Source organism: Oncorhynchus mykiss, chromosome Y (assembly GCF_013265735.2).
Source record: "Oncorhynchus mykiss isolate Arlee chromosome Y, USDA_OmykA_1.1, whole genome shotgun sequence".
In the NCBI taxonomy this organism is placed as follows: Eukaryota; Metazoa; Chordata; class Actinopteri; order Salmoniformes; family Salmonidae; genus Oncorhynchus; species Oncorhynchus mykiss.
The window spans coordinates 47,343,306-47,361,095 of NC_048593.1; the positions used below are offsets into that span (position 1 = coordinate 47,343,306).

The 17,790-nt window shown below is 40.1% G+C and overlaps 1 protein-coding gene across 4 annotated transcripts; it reads left to right on the forward strand.

The window, feature by feature from the left end:
• Window positions 1–253: 253 nt before the first annotated feature.
• On the forward strand, window positions 254–16,052 carry hoatz (HOATZ cilia and flagella associated protein). Of its 4 annotated transcripts, none has more exons than XM_036968266.1 (6): window positions 264–759; window positions 1,892–1,930; window positions 5,261–5,370; window positions 15,004–15,063; window positions 15,659–15,711; window positions 15,845–16,052. In XM_036968266.1, exons 1-6 carry the CDS (start codon window positions 502–504, stop codon window positions 15,970–15,972), a joined length of 648 nt encoding a protein of 215 aa, XP_036824161.1. In that variant the 5' UTR covers window positions 264–501; the 3' UTR covers window positions 15,973–16,052. The 4 variants fall into 4 exon arrangements, with proteins under 4 accessions (XP_036824163.1, XP_036824161.1, XP_036824164.1 ...); XM_036968267.1 differs by having other exon boundaries at window positions 282–754; window positions 15,845–16,015; XM_036968268.1 differs by lacking the exon at window positions 15,659–15,711 and having other exon boundaries at window positions 254–759; window positions 15,845–16,015.
• Window positions 16,053–17,790: the final 1,738 nt, after the last annotated feature.

The window sequence follows — 17,790 nt, forward strand, 5'->3', positions numbered from 1 at the left end:
TTGGGGCTTGTGTGTAGGCAGTGTAGTTAGCTGATTGTCTAAACACACTGCAATTACGAACCATACTGCCAACATAACATATTTTATACCACGTTCTAATATGTAATTCTGTTTCAGACACACGCACACACAATAATAGTGTCCCATGTATCCCCCCCCCTCCCCCTCCCCTCATTCCTTATGCAACACACACTATAATAGTGTCCCATGTATTCCCCCCCCTCATTCCTTATGCAACACACACTATAATAGTGTCCCATGTATACACAGTCACCTGGCAGAAAACCGGTGTCATCCTGGAGCGTCCTGTCGCCTTGGTAACAGACGCGCTCTCCGCACTTCCGGGTTTCCAAAAACGTAACATTTCTTACAGTGTATCATCTCCTCATTTAGCTAGGTAGGAATATCAATGTTCGTCTGTGGCTCGGTTACTTTATAATATTGATGATTCGGTGATATCCGCTCTGTTGTTGGTTGGTAAAAAACACACGGGCTATCGTAATGTTTGAGTCAGAGCCGCGGGCTGGGTTAACGGAGGAGGAGGAGAGGAGAGAGGCAGAGCAGCTAGAGACAGAGTTGGATAAATACTTCTTCACGGTGTTTGACGGCTCGTCTCCTGAAGATGTGTCTCACGCCAAGCAGCTGTGGACCTCTTTGTCACTGCTGCCTCCGCTAGAGTCCCGCCTGGTCAACGCAGACATCCGCCAGAGGCTGCCGATAGCCCGGACAAACCACGAGACACTTCTGGTAGTCGGTAAGGTAAAGTTAGCCCGGACAAACCATGAGACACTTCTGGTAGTCGGTAAGGTAACGTTAGCCCAGACAAACCACGAGACACTTCTGGTAGTCGGTAAGGTAAAGTTAGCCCGGACAAACCATGATGAGACACTTCTGGTAGTCGGTAAGGTAAAGTTAGCCCGGACAAACCATGATGAGACACTTCTGGTAGTCGGTAAGGTAAAGTTAGCCCGGACAAACCATGATGAGACACTTCTGGTAGTCGGTAAGGTAAAGTTAGCCCGGGCCCGGACAAACCATGATGAGACTCTTCTGGTAGTCGGTAAGGTAAAGTTAGCCCGGACAAACCAAGAGACGCTTCTGGTAGTCGGTAAGGTAGAGTTAGCCCGGCCAATCCATGATGAGACTCTTCTGGTAGTCGGTAAAGTAGAGTTAGCCCGGACAAACCATGAAGAGTCGGTAAGGTAAAGTTAGCCCGGACAAACCATGATGAGACACTTCTGGTAGTCGGTAAGGTAGAGTTAGCCCGGCCAATCCATGATGAGACTCTTCTGGTAGTTGGTAAGGTAAAGTTAGCCCGGCCAATCCATGATGAGACTCTTCTGGTAGTTGGTAAGGTAGAGTTAGCCCGGCCAATCCATGATGAGACTCTTCTGGTAGATGGTAAGGTAACGTTAGCCCGGACAAACCATGCGAGGCACACTGCTCAGTTCACCTGCTGTCACACTCTTATTTCTGATGCAATATTTTTTCCCCTATGAGATATTTAGTTATACTAGTACAGGACTGTGTATTGTGTAACATATGCAGCCTCCTGTGTTCTACCTCCTGGATAGGCTAGATCAGTGGTTCCCAAACATGGAGTCGGGACCCCATGAGGTCCCCTGGAAATATTTAATCTTATCATCAATCAAATTAAGAAAATGTCTTTCCTCAAATGGGTATAGAATAAAACATTTGAGTGTCAACTAAGAACCTTTTGCATGATTATGAACTTTAATGTCATTATTGTGTGTTGGGAGTGCGTGAACTAATATTGAGTGGAGATTTCATTTTGAGACACCAGTGCCTGCATTTATACCCCTGCATTTCTAGTCTCAATTTGAGGTCACGTGCCAAAACAATTAAACAACCTTTTATTTTTCCTTTTTAGACACCAATGCTGCTCTCAAACCATCTTCTTCTGACCATAGTAAGTATACAGCCATTCCTTAGATATCACAGTCATAAAGACCTCAAAATATATATATATATATATATATATATATATATGTATGTGTGTGTGTGTAGGGTAGGTTATTTTCTTTGCAGTTATTAGTTACTTGTCACCAACAAAAAGGTAAACAATAGGTCTATAGCTAATGCAGCATATGGCATTCATTTTTCACATGTGAATATCACTTTTTAGTAGTGCTCAAAGTATGCCATTCCATGAGCACAGCATTTATTCTTCATAAGCATTTCGTTACACTTGCAATAACATCTGCTAACCATGTGTATGTGACCAATATTTTTGATTTGTCCAAAATTGTAATCAGTAACTGTAATGATTTTTGTTGGTGGACCAAAGTTCAGCGTGGTATGTATCATAACAATGTTAATCCAGAATGAATACGAACAAAAACAACAAAACGGTAAACGACGTTCTGACAGGTGCAACAAACACGAACCAGAAAATAACCACCCACAACTCAAAATGGGAAAACAGACTACCTAAGGATGGTTCTCAATCAGAGACAACGATAGACAGCTGCCTCTGATTGAGAACCATACCAGGCCAGACACATAGAAGAACAAAACCTAGACCTACAACATAGAATACCCACCCACATCACACCCTGATAAAACTAAAAATAGAAACATACAAAGCAATCTACGGTCAGGGCGTGACAGTAACGTAATTTTTAGATTACCCAAACTCAGTAACGTAATCTGATTACATTCAGTTACTTTTAGATGACTTTCCCCTTAAGAGGCGTTAGAAGAAGACATGTATGTTACCAATTGAACAACATCTATTGCAGGATAAATCAATGTTAAGGTTTACATGGTTGGTCATATATGGATGTGACATGTTACATTATGGGTTGGTTATGTAGGCTTCTTCTAACACATCGCTTTCTACTACATCATAATAATACAATTCAAGTATATGTTTACATTAAAAACCAAAGTCTATCAGAATTACAGTCATTCCAATAAATGTTATACCCTTTGATCGTCAAGAACAGGACTATGAAAGTATAGATCCCCAAATTGTTTTACCTGAGCATGACGCCAAAACTAAGGACTTATTAGCCAGTCCTACTCTGTTGTTTATGATTGTGTTGTCATGGAGGACTGATTGGGCTCATTGATTCGAGTTGAAAATGAATGCTGATGGAATGGCATGCTTTCAGCACTACTGAAAAGGGCTATTTACATGTGAAGCATGAATGTCATATGCTGCATTTGCTATAGGCCTCTTGTTTACCTTTTTGTTGGTGACACTTTGATATCTTGATAATATGCAGCTGTTTAAAGGGCAAGTCCACAGATTAAATAATAACAAAATGGTCGCCCCGCCTCTGTTTTGGTAAAAAGCTGAGGGACAGGCCAGGAGAAATGTAACCACTCTCAGATGAATAGACAGAGCTGTGGATGCAAGGACTGACCATCCATGATAACAAAATGATTGTTTTAGCCATGTTATGAGTTTACATTTACAATGTTTACAAACACATTTATATATAAACAATCTTATATTTTGTTTTTTCACAAATTGTGACAGTTGAACTAAGCTCATGAGGCATTTATAAGTTATATTCTTCAAGAATCAATGGAGATATAAATGATATATATATAAGTCCAAAAATGAATGTAGCAACTACAGGTTGTCCCTTTAAGTCTATCTAAAGTGTGGGAGTTTGAGCTTGTGTCCTTTAGGCCTATGGATTTATTTATTTTATCAGCATTAATTAGTTTGAGCAATAAAAGCCCCACTTGTATTCCATAAGATGGGATCCACACTATGCAGCTGTTATTCCATAGGCTGGGATCTACACTATACAGCTGTTATTCTATAGGCTGGGATCCACACTATGCAGCTGTTATTCTATAGGCTGGGATCCACACTGTGCAGCTGTTATTCCATAAGCTGGGATCCACACTGTGCAGCTGTTATTCCATAGGCTGGGATCTGCACTATGCAGCTGTTATTCCATAGGCTGGGATCCTCACTATGCAGCTGTTATTCTATAGGCTGGGATCCACACTATACAGCTGTTATTCTATAGGCTGGGATCCACACTATGCAGCTGTTATTCTATAAGCTGGGATCCACACTATGCAGCTGTTATTCTATAGGCTGGGATCCTCACTATGCAGCTGTAATTCTATAAACTGGGATCCACACTATACAGCTGTTATTCTATAGGCTGGGATCCACACTATGCAGCTGTTATTCCATAGGCTGGGATCCACACTATACAGCTGTTATTCCATAGGCTGGGATCCACACTATGCAGCTGTTATTCTATAGGCTGGGATCCACACTATGCAGCTGTTATTCCATAGGCTGGGATCCACACTATGCAGCTGTTGAGCACATTTTTCACTGGCTGTCCACTGGTTTAAAAAACAATGATTGATAGGCAGCTTAAACCTCTTGAATTCAACCACAATCCGTAAGGCACAAATAGCTAAATGAGAGAGCAGCAGTGTGATTCACATCAATGTGCTATGTAGATATCAATAATAAGTGATATCTGTATCACCGTAGACTACACCACTGCTGTCATCATTACCTCCAAGCATTTTTGTTTTTTATACCTTTATTTAACTAGGCAAGTCAGTTAAGAACAAATTCTTATTTTCAATGACAGCCTAGGAACCGTGAGTTAACTACCTGTTCAGGGGCAGAACGACAGATTTGTATCTTGTCAGCTCAGGGATTTGAACTTGCAACCTTGCGGTTTCTAGTCCAAAGCTCTAATCACTAGGCTACCCTGCTGCCCTTTGTTTATTCAAGTTGGATCATCTTTGGATGCTGACAGCAGTCTCTTCATTGGAAGAAATACAGTAGCTTGGACTGTAACCTACAAAAGCCTTTTCCTGCTCTTTTCCCACGATCCATCAAACACATTTGGTGTGTCATCATAGTGGTCTCTGACATCATAGTGGTCTCTGACATCATAGTGGTCTCTGACATCATAGTGGTCTCTGACATCATAGTATTCTCTGACATCATAGTGGTCTCTGACATCATAGTGGTCTCTGACATCATAGTGGTCTCTGATTGGTGGTCAGACTCACTCAGGTGGAACAAACTTCAACTTTTTTCAATGCTGATTTGAATGTCATTGAGAAAACAGAGTAGTGTCAATTTAAACGTTATCCTCCAAGTAATCATCTAGTTCTTCTAAAGCATCTGTAATCTGATTATAATATATTTGCTGGTAATGTAACGGATTACAGTTACTGGGTTTTTGTCATCCCCTACATGTTATCCGTTACTCCCCAACCCTGTGTGTGTGTGAAACAGGAGAGAGGCTGCAGGAGGTTCGCCATCAGAAGCAGAGACAGGAGGACAGGCTGCAGGAGGTTCGCCATCAGAAGCAGAGACAGGAAGAGAGACAGAGATACATGGACATGGTGAGAGGAAACGACCCGGGGTGTGTGTGTTAGAGGCGAGGTGGTAGTGACCAGTGATATAGTGGTGTCCTGATGGTCCATCCATCTGATGTGTAGACCTTTAACTGATTACAGAGAGAGAGAGGGGCTATAGGGGGGATGGTGAATTAATTGACTGAAAGCTTGACTCGGATATCTCATACTGTCTCAAGACACACAAACACACACACACACACACACACACACACACACACACACACACACACACACACACACACACACACACACGTGCCCACACGTGCCCACACAGCATATTCCTAATGGTCTATCAGCCAGTGAAAGACTGTCTCTCTCTCTGTCTCCCTCCTGTAAATCAACCTTATAGCCTGTTTACTAATTACTGCTACTGCTGCACACACTGGGCTTCAACATTACTGACTGTGCGTGTGTGTGTGTGTGTGCGTGTGTGTGCGTGTGTGTGCGTGAGTGTGTGTGAGTGTGTGTGAGTGTGAGTGAGTGTGAGTGAGTGAGTGTGAGTGAGTGTGAGTGAGTGAGTGAGTGAGTGTGAGTGAGTGAGTGAGACAGAGTGAGAGTGAGAGTGAGAGTGAGAGTGAGAGAGTGTGTGAGGGTGTGTGAGTGACTAAGTGTGTGTGTGTGTGTGTGTGTGTGTGAGTGAGGTGAGTGAGTGAGTGAGTGTGTGTGTGTGTGTATGAGGGGCAGGGCTGGGAACCGGTTAATAACATTATTTTACGTTCCAGGCAGTTTTTCCCAGTCCCACAAGAAACTCAACAAAGCGTCTATGCAAAGCTCTTACTGTCACTCAGAAACGTATTCCAGTGTCTGTCTGTCTGCCAGTTGAACATCTTTTCCAGTGTCTGTCTGCCTGCCAGTTGAACATCTTTTCCAGTGTCTGTCTGTCTGCCAGTTGAACATCTTTTCCAGTGTCTGTCTGTCTGCCAGTTGAACATCTTTTCCAGTGTCTGTCTGCCTGCCAGTTGAACATCTTTTCCAGTGTCTGTCTGTCTGCCAGCCAGCTGAACATCTTTTTCATTGTCGGCTATCTGCCCCTCCTCCCTCCGTTGCATAGTCTACTGTAGCCCCTCCCCCCTCCGTTGCATTGTCTACTGTAGCCCCTCCCCCCTCCGTAGCATAGTCTACTGTAGCCCCTCCCCCCTCCGTTGCATAGTCTACTGTAGCCCCTCCCCCCTCCGTAGCATAGTCTACTGTAGCCCCTCTACTGTAGCCCCTGTTATTTAATGGGAGCCTCCCCAACATAATCCAGGTAGAATCAGGAATTCCCCAGGGTAGCTGTCTAGGCCCCTTACTTTTTTCAATCTTTACTAATGACATGCCACTGGCTTTGAGTAAAGCCAGAGGGTCTATGTATGCAAATGGTTCAACACTATACACGTCAGCTACTGCAGCGACTGAAATGACTGCAACACTTAACAAAGAGCTGCAGTTAGTTTCAGAACTGGTGGCAAGGAATAAGTTAGTCCTAAATATTTCTAAAACTAAAAGCATTGTATTTGGGACAAATCATTCACTAAACTTCAACTACATCTCATAATGAATAATGTGGAAATTGAGCAAATTGAGGTGACTAAAGTGCTTGGAGTAACACTGGATTGGAAACTGTCATGGTCAAAACATTACAACAGTAGCTAAGATGGGGAGGAGTCTGTCCATAATAAAGCGCTACTCTGCCTTCTTAACAACACTATCAACAAGGCAGGTCCCTACAGGCCCTAGTTTCTACCTTCTTAACAACACTATCAACAAGGCAGGTCCTACAGGCCCTAGTTTCTACCTTCTTAACAGCACTATCAACAAGGCAGGTCCTACAGGCCCTAGTTTCTACCTTCTTAACAACACTATCAACAAGGCAGGTCGTACAGGCCCTAGTTTCTACCTTCTTAACAACATTATCAACAAGGCAGGTCCTACAGGCCCTAGTTTCTACCTTCTTAACAGCACTATCAACAAGGCAGGTCCTACAGGCCCTAGTTTCTGCCTTCTTAACAGCACTATCAACAAGGCAGGTCCTACAGGCTCTAGTTTTGTCACACCTGGACTACTGTTCAGTCGTGTGGTCATGTGCCACAAAGAGGGACTTGGTAAAATTGCAGTTGTCTCAGAACAGGGCAACATGGCTGGCCTTTGGATGTACACAGAAAGCTAACATTAATGACATGCATGTCAATCTCTCATGGCTCATAGTGGAAGAGAGATTGACTTCATCACTACTTGTTTTTGTAAGAAGTGTTGACAAGCTGAATGCACTGAGCTGCATGTTCAAACTACTAGCACACAGCTCAGACACCCATCCATACCCCACAAGACATGCCACCAGAGGTCTGTTTAAACTACTAACACACAGCTCAGACACCCATTCATACCCCACAAGACATGCCACCAGAGGTCTGTTTAAACTACTAGCACACAGCTCAGACACCCATCCATACCCGACAAGACATGTCACCATAGGTATGTTTAAACTACTAACACACAGCTCAGACACCCATACATACCCCACAAGACATGCCACCAGAGGTCTGTTTAAACTACTGGCACACAGCTCAGACACCCATACATACCCCACAAGACATGCCACCAGAGGTCTCTTCACAGTCCCCAAGTCCAGAACAGACTATGGGAGGTGCACAGTACTACATAGAGCCATGACTACACGGAACTCTATTCCACATCAGGTAACTGATGGAGCAGGAGAATCAGATTTTAAAAACACTAAAATACACCTTTTGGAACAGCAGGGACCGTTGTAGTGGTGGTATTATACATGTTGTATTGTAGTGGTGGTGGTATTATACATGTTGTATTGTAGTGGTGGTATTATACATGTTGTATTGTAGTGGTGGTGGTATTATACATGTTGTATTGTAGTGGTGGTATTATACATGATGTATTGTAGTGGTGGTATTATACATGTTGTATTGTAGTGGTGGTATTATACATGTTGTATTGTAGTGGTGGTGGTATTATACATGTTGTATTGTAGTGGTGGTGGTATTATACATGTTGTATTGTAGTGGTGGTGGTATTATACATGTTGTATTGTAGTGGTGGTGGTATTATACATGTTGTATTGTAGTGGTGGTGGTATTATACATGTTGTATTGTAGTGGTGGTGGTATTATACATGTTGTATTGTAGTGGTGGTATTATACATGTTGTATTGTAGTGGTGGTATTATACATGTTGTATTGTAGTGGTGGTATTATACATGTTGTATTGTAGTGGTGGTGGTATTATACATGTTGTATTGTAGTGGTGGTGGTATTATACATGTTGTATTGTAGTGGTGGTATTATACATGTTGTATTGTAGTGGTGGTATTATACATGTTGTATTGTAGTGGTGGTATTATACATGTTGTATTGTAGTGGTGGTATTATACATGTTGTATTGTAGTGGTGGTATTATACATGTTGTATTGTAGTGGTGGTGGTATTATACATGTTGTATTGTAGTGGTGGTATTATACATGTTGTATTGTAGTGATGGTATTATACATGTTGTATTGTAGTGGTGGTGGTATTATACATGTTGTATTGTAGTGGTGGTATTATACATGTTGTATTGTAGTGGTGGTGGTATTATACATGTTGTATTGTAGTGATGGTATTATACATGTTGTATTGTAGTGGTGATATTATACATGTTGTATTGTAGTGATGGTATTATACATGTTGTATTGTAGTGGTGGTATTATACATGTTGTATTGTAGTGGTGGTATTATACATGTTGTATTGTAGTGGTGATATTATACATGTTGTATTGTAGTGGTGGTATTATACATGTTGTATTGTAGTGGTGGTGGTATTATACATGTTGTATTGTAGTGGTGGTGGTATTATACATGTTGTATTGTAGTGGTGGTATTATACATGTTGTATTGTAGTGGTGGTGGTATTATACATGTTGTATTGTAGTGGTGGTGGTATTATACATGTTGTATTGTAGTGGTGGTATTATACATGTTGTATTGTAGTGGTGGTATTATACATGTTGTATTGTAGTGGTGATATTATACATGTTGTATTGTAGTGGTGGTATTATACATGTTGTATTGTAGTGGTGGTATTATACATGTTGTATTGTAGTGGTGGTGGTATTATACATGTTGTATTGTAGTGGTGGTATTATACATGTTGTATTGTAGTGGTGGTATTATACATGTTGTATTGTAGTGGTGGTATTATACATGTTGTATTGTAGTGGTGGTGGTATTATACATGTTGTATTGTAGTGGTGGTGGTATTATACATGTTGTATTGTAGTAGTGGTGGTATTATACATGTTGTATTGTAGTGGTGGTGGTATTATACATGTTGTATTGTAGTGGTGGTATTATACATGTTGTATTGTAGTGGTGGTGGTATTATACATGTTGTATTGTAGTGGTGGTGGTATTATACATGTTGTATTGTAGTGGTGGTATTATACATGTTGTATTGTAGTGGTGGTGGTATTATACATGTTGTATTGTAGTGGTGGTGGTATTATACATGTTGTATTGTAGTGGTGGTATTATACATGTTGTATTGTAGTGGTGGTGGTATTATACATGTTGTATTGTAGTGGTGGTGGTATTATACATGTTGTATTGTAGTGGTGGTGGTATTATACATGTTGTATTGTAGTGGTGGTGGTATTATACATGTTGTATTGTAGTGGTGGTATTATACATGTTGTATTGTAGTGGTGGTATTATACATGTTGTATTGTAGTGTTGGTATTATACATGTTGTATTGTAGTGGTGGTATTATACATGTTGTATTGTAGTGGTGGTATTATACATGTTGTATTGTAGTGGTGGTGGTATTATACATGTTGTATTGTAGTGGTGGTGGTATTATCCATGTTGTATTGTAGTGGTGGTATTATACATGTTGTATTGTAGTAGTGGTGGTATTATACATGTTGTATTGTAGTGGTGGTGGTATTATACATGTTGTATTGTAGTGGTGGTATTATACATGTTGTATTGTAGTGGTGGTGGTATTATACATGTTGTATTGTAGTGGTGGTATTATACATGTTGTATTGTAGTAGTGGTGGTATTATACATGTTGTATTGTAGTGGTGGTGGTATTATACATGTTGTATTGTAGTGGTGGTATTATACATGTTGTATTGTAGTGGTGGTGGTATTATACATGTTGTATTGTAGTGGTGGTGGTATTATACATGTTGTATTGTAGTGGTGGTATTATACATGTTGTATTGTAGTGGTGGTGGTATTATACATGTTGTATTGTAGTGGTGGTGGTATTATACATGTTGTATTGTAGTGGTGGTATTATACATGTTGTATTGTAGTGGTGGTGGTATTATACATGTTGTATTGTAGTGGTGGTATTATACATGTTGTATTGTAGTGGTGGTGGTATTATACATGTTGTATTGTAGTGGTGGTGGTATTATACATGTTGTATTGTAGTGGTGGTATTATACATGTTGTATTGTAGTGGTGGTATTATACATGTTGTATTGTAGTGGTGGTATTATACATGTTGTATTGTAGTGGTGGTATTATACATGTTGTATTGTAGTGGTGGTGGTATTATCCATGTTGTATTGTAGTGGTGGTATTATACATGTTGTATTGTAGTGGTGGTATTATACATGTTGTATTGTAGATATGTAGTGGTGATATTATACATGTTGTATTGTAGTGGTGGTATTATACATGTTGTATTGTGGTGGTGGTATTATACATGTTGTATTGTAGTGGTGGTATTATACATGTTGTATTGTAGTGGTGGTGGTATTATACATGTTGTATTGTAGTGGTGGTGGTATTATACATGTTGTATTGTAGTGGTGGTATTATACATGTTGTATTGTAGTGGTGGTATTATACATGTTGTATTGTAGTGGTGGTATTATACATGTTGTATTGTAGTGGTGGTATTATACATGTTGTATTGTAGTGGTGGTATTATACATGTTGTATTGTAGTGGTGGTGGTATTATACATGTTGTATTGTAGTGGTGGTATTATACATGTTGTATTGTAGTGGTGGTATTATACATGTTGTATTGTAGATGTGTAGTGGTGGTATTATACATGTTGTATTGTAGTGGTGGTATTATACATGTTGTATTGTAGTGGTGGTATTATACATGTTGTATTGTAGTGGTGGTGGTATTATACATGTTGTATTGTAGTGGTGGTATTATACATGTTGTATTGTAGTGGTGGTATTATACATGTTGTATTGTAGTGGTGGTATTATACATGTTGTATTGTAGTGGTGGTATTATACATGTTGTATTGTAGTGGTGGTGGTATTATACATGTTGTATTGTAGATATATAGTGGTGGTATTATACATGTTGTATTGTAGTGGTGGTATTATACATGTTGTATTGTAGTGGTGGTGGTATTATACATGTTGTATTGTAGATATATAGTGGTGGTATTATACATGTTGTATTGTAGTGGTGGTGGTATTATACATGTTGTATTGTAGATATATAGTGGTGGTATTATACATGTTGTATTGTAGTGGTGGTATTATACATGTTGTATTGTAGTGGTGGTATTATACATGTTGTATTGTAGTGGTGGTGGTATTATACATGTTGTATTGTAGATATATAGTGGTGGTATTATACATGTTGTTTTGTAGTGGTGGTGGTATTATACATGTTGTATTGTAGTGGTGGTATTATACATGTTGTATTGTAGTGGTGGTGGTATTATACATGTTGTATTGTAGTGGTGGTGGTATTATACATGTTGTATTGTAGTGGTGGTATTATACATGTTGTATTGTAGTGGTGGTGGTATTATACATGTTGTATTGTAGTAGTGGTGGTATTATACATGTTGTATTGTAGTGGTGGTATTATACATGTTGTATTGTAGTGGTGGTATTATACATGTTGTATTGTAGTGGTGGTATTATACATGTTGTATTGTAGTGGTGGTATTATACATGTTGTATTGTAGTGGTGGTATTATACATGTTGTATTGTAGTGGTGGTGGTATTATACATGTTGTATTGTAGTAGTGGTATTATACATGTTGTATTGTAGTGGTGGTATTATACATGTTGTATTGTAGTGGTGGTGGTATTATACATGTTGTATTGTATTGGTGGTGGTATTATACATGTTGTATTGTAGTGGTGGTATTATACATGTTGTATTGTAGTGGTGGTATTATACATGTTGTATTGTAGTGGTGGTATTATACATGTTGTATTGTAGTGGTGGTATTATACATGTTGTATTGTAGTGGTGGTATTATACATGTTGTATTGTAGTGGTGGTGGTATTATACATGTTGTATTGTAGTGGTGGTGGTATTATACATGTTGTATTGTAGTGGTGGTATTATACATGTTGTATTGTAGTGGTGGTGGTATTATACATGTTGTATTGTAGTGGTGGTATTATACATGTTGTATTGTAGTGGTGGTATTATACATGTTGTATTGTAGTGGTGGTGGTATTATACATGTTGTATTGTAGTGGTGGTGGTATTATACATGTTGTATTGTAGCTGTGGTATTATACATGTTGTATTGTAGTGGTGGTATTATACATGTTGTATTGTAGTGGTGGTATTATACATGTTGTATTGTAGTGGTGGTATTATACATGTTGTATTGTAGTGGTGGTATTATACATGTTGTATTGTAGTGGTGGTGGTATTATACATGTTGTATTGTAGTGGTGGTGGTATTATACATGTTGTATTGTAGCTGTGGTATTATACATGTTGTATTGTAGTAGTGGTATTATACATGTTGTATTGTAGTGGTGGTGGTATTATACATGTTGTATTGTAGTGGTGGTGGTATTATACATGTTGTATTGTAGTGGTGGTATTATACATGTTGTATTGTAGTGGTGGTATTATACATGTTGTATTGTAGTGGTGGTGGTATTATACATGTTGTATTGTAGTGGTGGTATTATACATGTTGTATTGTAGTGGTGGTGGTATTATACATGTTGTATTGTAGTGGTGGTGGTATTATACATGTTGTATTGTAGTGGTGGTGGTATTATACATGTTGTATTGTAGTGGTGGTATTATACATGTTGTATTGTAGTGGTGGTGGTATTATACATGTTGTATTGTAGTGGTGGTATTATACATGTTGTATTGTAGTGGTGGTATTATACATGTTGTATTGTAGTGGTGGTGGTATTATACATGTTGTATTGTAGATATATAGTGGTGGTATTATACATGTTGTATTGTAGTGGTGGTGCTATTATACATGTTGTATTGTAGTGGTGGTGGTATTATACATGTTGTATTGTAGCTGTGGTATTATACATGTTGTATTGTAGTGGTGGTATTATACATGTTGTATTGTAGTGGTGGTATTATACATGTTGTATTGTAGTGGTGGTATTATACATGTTGTATTGTAGTGGTGGTATTATACATGTTGTATTGTAGTGGTGGTGGTATTATACATGTTGTATTGTAGTGGTGGTGGTATTATACATGTTGTATTGTAGCTGTGGTATTATACATGTTGTATTGTAGTGGTGGTATTATACATGTTGTATTGTAGTGGTGGTGGTATTATACATGTTGTATTGTAGTGGTGGTGGTATTATACATGTTGTATTGTAGTGGTGGTATTATACATGTTGTATTGTAGTGGTGGTATTATACATGTTGTATTGTAGTGGTGGTATTATACATGTTGTATTGTAGTGGTGGTGGTATTATACATGTTGTATTGTAGTGGTGGTATTATACATGTTGTATTGTAGTGGTGGTGGTATTATACATGTTGTATTGTAGTGGTGGTATTATACATGTTGTATTGTAGTGGTGGTGGTATTATACATGTTGTATTGTAGTGGTGGTATTATACATGTTGTATTGTAGTGGTGGTATTATACATGTTGTATTGTAGTGGTGGTGGTATTATACATGTTGTATTGTAGTTGTGGTGGTATTATACATGTTGTATTGTAGTGGTGGTGGTATTATACATGTTGTATTGTAGTGGTGGTATTATACATGTTGTATTGTAGTGGTGGTATTATACATGTTGTATTGTAGTGGTGGTGGTATTATACATGTTGTATTGTAGTGGTGGTGGTATTATACATGTTGTATTGTAGTGGTGGTATTATACATGTTGTATTGTAGTGGTGGTGGTATTATACATGTTGTATTGTAGTGGTGGTGGTATTATACATGTTGTATTGTAGTGGTGGTGGTATTATACATGTTGTATTGTGGTGGTGGTATTATACATGTTGTATTGTAGTAGTGGTATTATACATGTTGTATTGTAGTGGTGGTATTATACATGTTGTATTGTAGTGGTGGTGGTATTATACATGTTGTATTGTAGTGGTGGTGGTATTATACATGTTGTATTGTAGTGGTGGTGGTATTATACATGTTGTATTGTAGTGGTGGTATTATACATGTTGTATTGTAGTGGTGGTATTATCCATGTTGTATTGTAGTGGTGGTATTATACATGTTGTATTGTAGTGGTGGTATTATACATGTTGTATTGTAGTGGTGGTGGTATTATACATGTTGTATTGTAGTGGTGGTATTATACAGACAGAGAGAGGACATCATCAACATGCTACATCAACCTTTTTACCCCTGAGGTGTGTGTGTTCTAGGCCAGACGGAGAGAGGACATCATCAACATGCTACATCAACAGAGACAGAAGAGGATCCAGGTGAAACACACACACAGTGTTACTATACTTGTGAGGACTTTTTGGGGACCATCATTTGATTCCCTAAACCTAACCTTAAACCTAACCCTAATTCTAACCCTAACCCCTTAAACCTAACCCTAATTCTAACCCTAACCCCCTAAACCTAACCTTAAACCTAACCCTAATTCTAACCCTAACCCCCTAAACCTAACCCTAATTCTAACCCTAACCCCCTAAACCTAACCTTAAACCTAACCCTAATTCTAACCCTAACCCCCTAAACCTAACCTTAAACCTAACCCTAATTCTAACCCTAACTCCCTAAACCTAAAATATATATATTTTTTTCTTGGTTTACTATTCTTGTGAGGACTTTTGGTCCACACACACACACACACACACACACACACTCGAACACACTACCACAATGTACAGCACATGTAATCACTGAATGTTCAGGTCACATGACCCTGTTTGCCTGCTGGGTGCAAAGCTTATGCAAGGCTTTAGGGCTCCAGACAGAATAACATAAACCTCTGTGTATTTGTCTTTGTGTGTGTCTGTGCGTGCACGTATATGTCTCTGTATGTATGTGTGTGTGTGTATGTGACAGAGGGAAACAGTCTCGCTCCTCTACAAGCCTAGGCAGAGGGACAGGAGTGAGAGGTACGTGACACTGTGTGTGTGGTGTCTGTGTTCTGCTGAAGCTGCAGAGTAAATCAGTGTGTGTGTGTGTGTGTGTGTGTGTGTGTGTGTGTGTGTGTGTGTGTGTGTGTGTGTGTGTGTGTGTGTGTGACAGGCTGGCTCTTAACCCCCCAGGGCACCTGGACACAGACGTGGAGGAGGTCCGAAGGCTTCAGTAACACACAGACCTCGGCGTCAGAACAGAACCAGGCGGATCCATGTCTGCAGGAGTTGATGTTTTAGTTACAATGACTACCTGTTTTTATAAAGTCTGTCTTTGATTAACTGGGTGGAAATATTGTCCTTTTTTGTATGAAGGATGTTATCTTTAAAAGAGAGGGATGTCCGTTGTTTAAAAGAGAGGGATGTCCGTTGTTTAAAAGAGATGGATGTCCGTTGTTTAAAAGAGAGGGATGTCCGTTGTTTAAAAGAGAGGGATGTCCGTTGTTTTAAAGAGAGGGATGCCCGTTGTTTTAAAGAGAGGGATGTCCGTTGTTTTAAAGAGAGGGATGTCCGTTGTTTTAAAGAGAGGGATGTCCGTTGTTTTAAAGAGAGGGATGTCCGTTGTTTAAAAGAGAGGGATGTCCGTTGTTTAAAAGAGAGGGATGTCCGTTGTTTAAAAGAGAGGGATGTCCGTTGTTTTAAAGAGATGGATGTCCGTTGTTTTAAAGAGAGGGATGTCCGTTGTTTTAAAGAGAGGGATGTCCGTTATTCTAGCTTTCTAACCCTCTAGCTCTGTCACCTTTCACTGCAGATGTCTCATGGTCTGACAACCACCCCTCTAACTCTGTCACCTTTCACTGCAGATGTCTCATGGTCTGACAACCACCCCTCTAACTCTGTCACCTTTCACTGCAGATGTCTCATGGTCTGACAACCACCCCTCTAGCTCTGTCACCTTTCACTGCAGATGTCTCATGGTCTGACAACCACCCTTCTAGCTCTGTCACCTTTCACTGCAGATGTCTCATGGTCTGACAACCACCCCTCTAACTCTGTCACCTTTCACTGCAGATGTCTCATGGTCTGACAACCACCTTTCACTGCAGATGTCTCATGGTCTGACAACCACCCCTCTAACTCTGTCACCTTTCACTGCAGATGTCCAACGTAGACGGATGTGGTGGATTGAGATGCAGCCCATGAAAAAAACACATCTCTCGCTTAAACCGACAAAAACGTCTCAGTCTCTTTGTCTGTCGTTCTCTGTTTCTCTGTCTGTCCGTCTGGCAATTCAAAACATGGCATGAATGGGCGGTTGCCACTGTTACCAAAGCATTAAATAAATAGGGGCTAGAAGCATCTTATATGGTGAGCTACCGAGTGGCTAGGACAGGCAAGCCCCATACTATTGTGGAGGAGTGGCTAGGACAGGCAAGCCCCATACTATTGTGGAGGAGTGGCTAGGACAGGCAAGCCCCATACTTTTGTGGAGGAGTTGCTAGGACAGGCAAGCCCCATACTATTGTGGAGGAGTGGCTAGGACATGCAAGCCCCATACTATTGTGGAGGAGTGGCTAGGACAGGCAAGCCCCATACTATTGTGGAGGAGTGGCTAGGACAGGCAAGCCCCATACTATTGTGGAGGAGTGGCTAGGACAGGCAAGCCCCAAAATATTGTGGAGGAGTGGCTAGGACAGGCAAGCCCCATACTATTGTGGAGGAGTGGCTAGGACAGGCAAGTCCCATACTATTGTGGAGGAGTGGCTAGGACAGGCAAGCCCCATACTATTGTGGAGGAGTGGCTAGGACAGGAAAGCCCCATACTATTGTGGAGGACGTGGCTAGGACAGGCAAGCCCCATACTATTGTGGAGGAGTGGCTAGGACAGGCAAGCCCCATACTATTGTGGAGGACGTGGCTAGGACAGGCAAGCCCCATACTATTGTGGAGGAGTGGCTAGGACAGGCAAGCCCATACTATTGTGGAGGAGTGGCTGGGACAGACAAGCCCCATACTATTGTGGAGGAGTGAATTCTTCCTGCTGCCGTGGATATGGCTGGGACAATGCTGGGGGAAAATGTCCAAAAAACTATACAATGTCTTCATCAAACAACACTG